The sequence below is a fragment of the Oryctolagus cuniculus genome, chromosome 14, assembly GCF_964237555.1.
Source record: "Oryctolagus cuniculus chromosome 14, mOryCun1.1, whole genome shotgun sequence".
In the NCBI taxonomy this organism is placed as follows: domain Eukaryota; kingdom Metazoa; phylum Chordata; class Mammalia; order Lagomorpha; family Leporidae; genus Oryctolagus; species Oryctolagus cuniculus.
Window position 1 is genome coordinate 80,299,419 of NC_091445.1, and position 10,028 is coordinate 80,309,446.

General features: G+C 40.9%; 1 protein-coding gene across 16 annotated transcripts in view; it reads right to left on the reverse strand.

Annotated features, from left to right (window-relative positions):
- The window catches only part of PDE4D (phosphodiesterase 4D), a 1,654,385-nt gene that overhangs the window by 611,527 nt on the left and 1,032,830 nt on the right, over positions 1–10,028 (reverse strand). The window contains exon 2 of one of the 16 annotated variants that reach the window (XM_070056734.1): positions 9,294–9,987. The exons of 14 other annotated variants lie outside the window; for them this stretch is intronic. In XM_070056734.1, coding sequence (XP_069912835.1) covers positions 9,294–9,340 — 47 coding nt within the window. In that variant the 5' untranslated portion in view covers positions 9,341–9,987. Of the gene's footprint in view, positions 1–9,293; positions 10,023–10,028 lie in introns of all 16 variants that reach the window. One more of the 16 variants, XM_008262249.4, reaches the window with a different exon arrangement.

Sequence of the window (10,028 nt, forward strand, 5' to 3'; positions counted from 1 at the left end):
CCAGGGACCATAGAAAGGCTTCTATTAAAAAGTGAGCAACGCTGAATCATTCTACTCCTCCTCCCACTGTGATTTTTCTTCATTTGAAGATAACGTTCAAAGCAAGCATCTCAGAGCTTCTGTTTGTCACCCAAGAGTTATTTCCAGACAGCATAGGAAATCTCACATTTCCAAAATCAGGTCAGAAACTGGAATTGCAACCTAATTAATGTGTTCATAAAGCAGTCTGCACCACAACCAAATGGAAAACAACCACAATGAAATCAACTCTACATTCTTTGGAATCCTCAAAAAACCCAATCAATAGGAGACATTCCAATCACAAAGAATTCCTAATTTGGTAATGGAAAGCCATAGCATTTCACATCTGTACTCCTTCTCCTGACATAATACTTTGCAGAAATAATTCGAAAAGCAACGGGAAACATCCTTTATTGACTTAGATGTATTCACTCGGCATCACTGACCTTTTTCGTTTTTAATTTGCTTAACGCTCTCTGGCTTCCCGTCCTCGGTAGCCTCTCCAGTTCCCCACAGTGGATTTTCCTCACCCTTACTAAGCTCCTGCACCTGCTCCTCCCTGAGCCTCCTTCTGAGATGTGATCTTGAACTGTACTTCTCAGAGAAAACACAGGGCATGAGACCAAAGCTCCCTGCCATTCGCCTTCCACCTACCTAATCTCCACATGATCTGCGGCCCATCCTGCCAGCCAGCCTCTGGCCTGTCTCAGAGGGAGGGGTGCCCTTGGCAGGAGTTTCAGCTTTGCCTCAAGGCCCTCCCTTCAGACATGCTCCCCCCCACCCCATACTGGGCAGGCATTCTCCACTGGCTACTGGATTTTCCTCCCATCCTCTCCCTCCTGACCTACCCTCTGTTTTCCTCCTCCTCCTGTTCTTGTCCAAACTTTTCAAAGAAGTAGTTTGCACTTTTCTCTGCTTTTATAGCCTTTTGAAATACAACTTATCTACGCACATTCTCTTAATCCACTCTGCAAATTGTTTCCAATAACCGTTAGTTCTCAAATCCATCAGATACATTTTAGAGCCTCATTGTTAGGCTTTTTTAAGGTATTAGGATCAAGCTGATGAAGCTGCTTCTTCCTGTGAATGTCTACCATACCTGCACAGATCTGTATTCACATGGCACTGTGATCATTTATTGCCATGACTGTTGTCCTCACTAGGCCATAAGTATCTCCAAGGCAGGACTTACCAGACTTATGTGGGCAGCCCTGAGCCACAGGGAATCAGTCTGTCCCACCTGCTCCAATACATCTGACTAAGAATGATGTTTTTTCAGCAACCAGACACTGGGTTATTTTATTATTAAAATCTTTTCTTGGTTGGCATTTAATCAGATCTCAGATAATGTTACTATTCTTTACCTGTGTAAAGGCCTATATTTAGCCAGGAATCTGGAAGAAGGCAATAATGATGGCAGCAAAGCCAACACTTTTTTTTTTTGTCATCAGCAAAGCCCTCTGTAAAAACATTTCATCTGACTGTGAGGTAGAGCCTCTACCAAAGCAAGGCCGGGGTGGTCCAACTTGGACCAAATCCAGCGGAACCCTGCAGCGATGGTGAATGCAGTGGAACCCAGGAATGCTTCACTCAAGTGAGGGCCAGAGAAAGGGGGTGCATTTTTCTTGCACAGAGGCTCTGTCCATCCAACAAACACTGTAATTTGCATTCTAATTCATCTGCTCAACTGTGGCACCTTTCCTAATCTATCTGCCCAGAGAAATACCTTCTACTAATTCACAAAATTGGCCCTGCGGGCATGAGTGGCCTTGGGAACATGGTTCATTGCAAACTTCTCATAAAATTCCTCATTCTGAGAAAAAGGTGCTGGTGCGGCCTAAGTCATACTCTTACAACGAACAGAATGTTTCTCAAAGAAAGATCAGTCACATTCAGTAGGCATCCTACTTACCCCACTTGCTAAATGACAGGGAGAATCTGATTATTTTCTCTGGTCTACTACTAATCTGTTTTCCAGAAGGCCATGGAAAGAGTGCTGAAGGATGTGGCACGAGAACAGGATAGACTCAAAGGACACTGAGCTTTATAATTAGGCCAGACCTGGTTTTCAGTGGGCCAGCTTCTCTAAGTAACAGATACAGGACCTTGAGAAATTCAATCCTTTTGAGTATGAATTTCATCATCTACCAGCAGGCATTCAAGTATGTCCCTCCTCAGAAAGTAATTTTTGTCATTAAATGATAGAATTTATGTGAAAACATGTAGCATGGATAGGAAAGTTCAGTCAATGTTGTTATTCTCTGCCATGAATTATGGGATAGCTATATTTGTTACCTACATTTTCAGAACCACCCAATATATTTTAGCATGTCATTGGGAGTAACATGAGTAATAATAGTAAGTTATTATAATCACTCATGTGCAATGAGATTTTCTTTAATAGAATAGTCTTTAACATGAAGTGCGTGCATATCTGGTGCAATCACTTTCAACAGTAGTGAAAAATTCAGACAACTTTGACAAGATTACATACAAAATGAATGCCAGAATTAGAAACCTGGAGTCATTTGTTTTCCAGCCAATAATTCAGAATACAAGTGATCTATCCTTGAAACCAAATACACACACACATACTCATTCACTCATTCATACTTACTGACCTCGAATTTTTATGTAACATGACCTCTAGTTAAAATATATTATCTTGGGCTTATTTATGGGCTCATACTTCTCAAACACCATCCAACAGTCCATCAAGTGATAAGCGGTTAACTTACAGCTTGGAGACATTTGGAGAGTATTGTTAAAAAGAAAGGATAATGCTAAACTAGACAGAATATTAATGAGCATTCACTTTTGTGGGATGTAATTGAAAAAAGGGGAAGAGGTGTGAGGGGTCAGGAACTTTCAATCTGTGCCAAGTTTTTAAGTTCCTTTGGGTTCTTTTTCCACTCCAGAATTCTGAACCTTTTTGCCTATATCCTTACTTGCATAATTTTCTGTAACCCAAATACCTTGGCATTAGTGAAAGTAACTCAATAATAGTCAACTGAAAGAAGCGTACAACAAGGAATGGAAAGTGAAGAATTTACCAGAAGCTAAACATCCCAAATTCTTGGCTAATAATTTTCAGATGATGGAGAATATTTTCCTCCTTTTGTAGCAATTTGCTAAGACCTCCCTGGCTTGGGCCACCCACTTAGCCTACTAAGGATATAACCTATCAGCAGTTTCAAGTGCACAAACTATTTACTATACCAGAAAGACCTTTGGGATTCAAAGTGATTTCATTTCGGTAAGTTGTGCCACACTGATATTATTAAAGGCAACTTTCCTGCTCAAGCATACAGTTTTAATTAAAGTTTTCTTAAAAAAAAATATGACACAGAAAAATAAATGTTTTGAGCGTGGATTTAACCTAATGGTTAGGACACTGGTTGGGATGCCATTTTTGCAGTGCCTTGGTTATACCCAGCTCTGGCTCCTAACTCTACCTTCATGTCATTGGGTTCTTGCCAACCACATGGGAACCCTGTATTACATATCCATGCCCTGCTTCAGCCCAGCCCAAACACAATGTTTGTGGGTATTAAGGGAGTGATACAGAAGATGGGAGCGTGCACATTATCTCTCTGTTTCCTAAATAAATTTTAAAAATACAAAACATGCTTAGTTTGATTTCTGTTTTTAAAATGATTACTTTGAAATGTTCATTTTAATAATTGTTATGATTTATTTGAAAGGCAGAGAGAGAAAGAGAAAGAGAAAGAGAAAGAGAAAGAGAAAGAGAAAGAGAGAGAGAGAGAGAGAGAGAGAGAGAGAGAGAATCTTCTATTTGTTGGTTCACTACCCAAATGCCTGCAAAAGTAGAGGTTGGCAGAAGCCAAAGCCAGTAGCCTGAAACCTCAACCAGGTCTCCACAAGGGTCACAGGGACTTAAGTACAGGAGGCACCATCTTCTGCCCTCCAGGTGGCATCGACAGAATGCTAGACTGGAGGTGGAGATAGAACTCAATTACAGGCAGTCTGATGTGGGATGCAAATAGCCCAAGCAATGATTCAACCCACTGTGCCACAATGCTTGGCCCTATTTTCATTTTTAAATTCCAAGATATTACTACTAAAAATTAAGAACACAGAGGCAATAAAGGACAATAAAATAGAAAGCCAACAGAAAACTTCAATGTTTAATACAACTGATATTTCATCTAATGGAAAATGTTTACTGCATTATACGAAATCTGAATGCCCAGCTTAAACAATGGCTGACTTTACTACTGCACCCCAGGCATCAGTGAGCAAGATGAGTTTGTATAATTGTGAGCTCTATCTAAACTTTATTGGTCATAACTGTTTACAAATAAAATCTATTAGACTCTAACATGAATTCAGATTCAAGCTGAGATTCGAGTATTGGATTTAGAATTTCTGGGCTGTCGTATGCAGAGAAAGAGCAGAGAGGGAATGAAGGTCAACTGAGGACTGCACACGCAATCTCATTTGAAGACCATCAGACAGTGGAAGAATTTTAGGATGATTAAAATGAGCATAGCTCCATTATCATGCATGAAATGCACTATGTTCTCTTTTTCAACGCATACACAGTTATCAACCTCAACATTTTCCCCACTCATTGAAATTCCAATAAAACAAGTGATATTAGTATACTGGCAAAAACATAAACTCTAGAAAACTGACTTCTGGGTTGAAGTCTGTGGTTTCACTAGATAAAGAAAAAGAAAACTTAGAAGTAAGACTCCAAGGGGCTGAATCACAAGGATTTTCTGTGTAGTGCAAAGCAGGCCATCTTGTTTTCTCTGAATATTTATCCATTGGAACATATATCTACAAGAATGAAAACAAACACAATTATTGAATTACTGATATATTGGCAAATAGCCTGCTTCATTCCACAAACAGCTAAGATCATAAGGAACAAAAAGAGTTCGTTTATGAGTTGGATCCTTACTCAAAGAGGACCAACCAACCACGACTTGTTAGAATGAACTTTATAGAAACTGCTACGTAGAAAAGGAGAACTCAACATAAGAAGGTAAGGGTGCAGAAGAAAGAAATAGAAGCCTCAACATTGAGTCGAGTCATAATTACCTCTTTTTGCTTGTTGATTAGACTCAACATTTAGCATCACAAAGTTTGATAAAAGCATTCAGACATCTGGCATATAAAAATTTAAATCCTAAGACCAAATAAGTAATTGAGTGATGACCATCCATCATCACCAGTTCCTGACCTTCCTCTAGTTTTCTCAGAGAGGAACTCTGAGTACACTGCAGAGCCTCCCCATCAGGGGGCTGCTGCCACTTCTATCCCCCACAGTCCTCTCATTTAGTCATTTGAGTCTTTCATACAAAAGCAAAAGGTGCTCAAATAAAATGTGCTCCTAAATTTTATAATTTGATTTTATTCAACATGGCCCTGATGTTTCTAGTATGCTGTTATAGCACTTCTACAAATCAAATTAGGGGCTATTGCTATGGCGTACCTGGTAAAGCCACTGCCTGCAGTGCCAGCATTCCATATGGGCACTGGTTCGAGTCCCAGCTGTTCCACTTCCTATCCAGCTCTCTTCTGTGGCCTGGGAAAGCAGTGGGAGATGGCCCAAGTCCTTGGGCCCCTGCACCCACGTGGGAGACCTGGAAGAACCTGCTGATTCCTGACTCCTTCTGTTGCGGCCATGTGGGGAGCAAACCAGCAGATGCAAGACCTCTCTCTCTCTGCCTCTGCTTCTCTGTAACTCTGCCTTTCAAATAAATAAATAAATCTTTAAAAAAAAAACAAGTAAATTATACAAAGTTGTTACTTATTTTTTATTTTTATTTATTTTTTGACAGGCAGAGTGGACAGTGAGAGAAAGAGACAGAGAGAAAGGTCTTCCTTTGCCGTTGGTTCACCCTCCAAAGGCCGCCGTGGCTGGCGCGCTGCGGCCGGCGCACCGCGCTGATCCGAAGGCAGGAGCCAGGTACTTATCCTGGTCTCCCATGGGGTGCAGGGCCCAAGTACTAGGGCCATCCTCCACTTTACTCCCTGGCCACAGCAGAGAGCTGGCCTGGAAGAGGGGCAACCAGACAGAATCCGGTGCCCCGACTGGGACTAGAACCTGGTGTGCTGGCGCTACAAGGCGGAGGATTAGCCTAGTGAGCTGCGGCGCCGGCCCTTATTTTTTAAATAAGGCAAAAAGCTACAACTATATGTTAGTCCCATTACCTTACATCATTCTTGTTAGACCCTTGCCTGTGATTCCTTTCCATAACACGTCTACAGAGTCCTCTTAATTACTCCTGCATGGAATTCAAATCCCTAGAAAGCTGGCTTGCATTTCCCTGCTTCCAACCATGTGGGTCCTATTCCTAAACTTCCAGGCTACCACTCTCTTGTCACAGCTAGCCACAATAAAAAATAAGAGCTAACTAGTCCTTATTTACCTGGTGAGGAAAATCCTTATCTTTGTTTAGTTTGGCAGTAAAAAAAAATAAATAAATAAAGCCCAAAGTATAATGGAAAGCAGCCTTTGCAATAAAACCCTCCAGCAAATATTTATAGTGCATCTTCAAACAAGAAAAACACATTCTTCATACTTTTCTCTTAGCACTTAAGGGGTAGTGTTCTATTAAATCATGTGACGGGACCACTTATTAACTATAACTTGTAAACAATGAACAACGAGTTTGTAAGGCTGGTGTGTAACTATCAGCATAGCAGCCAGTCCAAGTGGGGATTTGGTGCTCAGGTTTCTACGGAATCATTGCTTCTGATAAACTTTTCAAGACCATGCGAGACCTCCTTGATGTTCCCTTCCTCTCCTTCTTGCTTTCAAAAAGCCAAACAGAACGTGCACCTCTATGTTCTGACTATCCAGAGTTTAGAAGCTTCAAAGAGATGAGAGCTGGGACCCTTGCAAACAATGCACACATCTACTTTAAAATGTTCACTGATGATGTTATTCCCTGGCCTTGGTCTGTTGCCAACTTTTGATCTGTCCTTTCATGAGAAAAAGAAGCAGCATTTGAGTGGGAAGAAAGAGGGGAGTTTTGGGGGATGAAATGAAGAACAATGTGGCAAACCCTTTCTTCTCAACAAAGTAACTCATATATACAGAATGTGATCTGGTTGAAACTCTTACAGCAGGATAAAGGAAGAGAGTTTTACTGTCAACAAATACTTGTACTATTGCAAAGTGAGGTTACAAAGAAGGGAAAACCAACAACAGCTGAAGAAGTTGAGAACCAAGAACAACACTATCTGGGCCACGTGGAAAAAAACCCACTACCTTCTTCCTTTAAGTCCAACATCTTATTCAGGAATTCTCCTAGGGGCTCAGGAAGAATACTCCACGTTGGTTCAATTGGCCAGAACAACACATTGGTACAGCATGCAGTGAAGTGAATGAAGGGTTACCAACCCCCAGGAACAAATGAACACCAGTAGGACCCTCAACTTTTCTATACAGCTTTCAAACATACGTATTACAGACCTAGAGGAGCATGAATAAGCAAATTTGCATTCCTCTCAAAACTACAGAACTGAACAGCTCATTTCTTTCCAGCCTAAAGAAAGGAGGGGGCAGTTATTGCAACTAAATAAAAGGTGGTTACAATGTTAGGCAATCAAAGCGTACCTGCAGCCTCCCAATTACAACATAAACAAATGGACTCAAATGATAGGACTCAGGTAGAACAAAAATCTCTTGCTTTATAGCAAGGTGCATTTTATAGAAAGGAGAATGGCAAATTTTTCTCCTAAAAATCTTTAGAAGTATAGCATTCACCTTTAAGGAAGGTATAAGGAATAGAAGAAAAACCATTGACGAATGTCTAGTAGGTGCCAGGGGCTGTTTTCAGTACCTTTGGATCTCAGGAGTAGGGACCACTGATGTGAATGTTTCTGTAAGAAGCGGGAGGACCTTACGGCTGATGTCTGACCCTCACCAACAGGAGAGGTAAGACAATGGCACCCAAGCTCCCAGTGAAACGTTGGGAGCTCTGGTGATGGCTGTTGGAACTGGGCCACTGAGCTTTGCAGGCACGTCACCCTGACCCCTTCGCAAGCATGTTGGAGACTGGGGACAGTGGCTGTGGCCAACAAATAAGGGAGATACGCCACAGTGCTGATTCTGGATGAAGCTGGGCTGATAGAAAATGAGCAGCTGCCTAGAATGACAGAATGTTCCCCACCCTCCCCTGCAAGGGAGTTTAGCCGAAAGCCGAAGCATTCCTATGAAACCAGCAGGTGATTCTCGTGGTGCCGTAACAGATTAGGAAGCTTGAAGATGAGACGCTGTCATAAAAGCAGCTGGGAAATCCTCAGAAAACTCTGCCTGGTTATCTATTACTTATCCTGAGTTCAGCCAAACATTTAATTGGGAAATATACTTTGAAAAATGAGATACATTACAGTATTCAAAGCAATCCAGGTGAATAGACACAAAGCCTTAAAAATGCCTTTTTAATGTATCTCATGAAGTTTTTGCTACGAGAGATTCAATCTAGTCATCCCTAAATGTATAGCACAAAACAGAAAACTTTAAAATAATGACACCTTTGCCCTAATGGTGACCTCAATGATTAGTTCCCATACACATTTAATCATAAACTCCAATGAGAAATGGAACATGACATCACCTGTCCAGGGATCTGAATACATTGCACTCAGCCATAATACATGACCAAATACTAAGACACCAAGCAAGTTCTATGGAAGTCTGAGCACTTCATGATTCATGTGTTAGAATTCTATTGTTTCATTCTGGTAGAAACACTTCTTGAACAGCTAAAATAGTCTTAAATGTAAGGCACTAATACATCTTAGCATTATTTTAAAATTGAGTCAAACAATCTAGATGTCCCTTATCCCTCCCCCTTTTTTTTTGAAACTCAAATTAATATTAGATGTCAGAAATTTCATATCTGTTCTTCCCCAGGGAATTTTCACATATAAGAAAACAAAACAGCCCCCAAAATTCCCAAACTCCCTTTTTTGCTTTATGTATGAAAGAGTTGCCATTCTCAAAGTTTTTTTTTTTTTCCTCTTTCTTTTCTCTCTCTTTCAAATGTTAGCAACTACAAACGCCCTGATGTCCCCATCCTTGATTTCTTATTTGGGATGCTTTATATTAACAAGTAAATTTTTATTGCATAACCATTACTTTTTCAGACATTTGGTTTTCCACATGTTTTACTTTTTCTTCTTACCTGATACCAATATTCTTGTTCAAGACAAATTCTCACCTGGTACCTGTCAGGGGCTTTCATAATTTGGAGTTTCATAAACTGAAAGGGGTCTTGCTTACTCACCATATCCAGGAATGCCTTCTAAAGGGGAAATTATTCACGTGCATCATGTTCGCAGCTCTTCTGTCATTAATATTTTCCTCGTGTCCTGTGTTACATGTAGTGATTCTCACAGATGAATTCCAGCACTCTGGTTTGAGCAGCTCTCATGGACAATTATTGCAACAAGTATTAAAATCCAAAAAAATCCCCCCTAAAAAAAACACCAAAAAACAAACAGCAACAACAAAGCCCTTCCAGGATTTGAAGAGAGGAACATCACAGCGCCCTGCAGGTGTGGGTCTGTCCATTTAGGGTCCACTAATTAGTCAACGCACTAAAAAAACCAGTCCAGCTGCTAATCCTAAATGGTGGCAAAATATTGTCCCGGTAACATCCAACTGCTGTGAGTGTAAATTAACACATCCTCGCAGGAAGCACTCTGTAGTGTGGAAAGGAAGGAGTCAAAAGACAGTTTCTTGTTATCCTTGTTAAAGAAGTGTTAGAAGGGAAATGGAAAACTTCAGGCTGCTTTGCCATGCTGTCCTTTAGAAATGAATATTGCTTTTTCTTCTTTCTTAGGCACATATTCATATGTGGTCACTTCCACGCAGTGCTACTGTCTGAGATGCGTCGGACAAAGACCCGGGCGCAGGGGCTACAAACCATGTATATCAAAGCCAACTTCTTCCCCAAATCTCTGAAGGACTGGTTTCAACTGCAGAAGTAGGAAAGCAGCGCGTAATTTCTGCCCTGCAG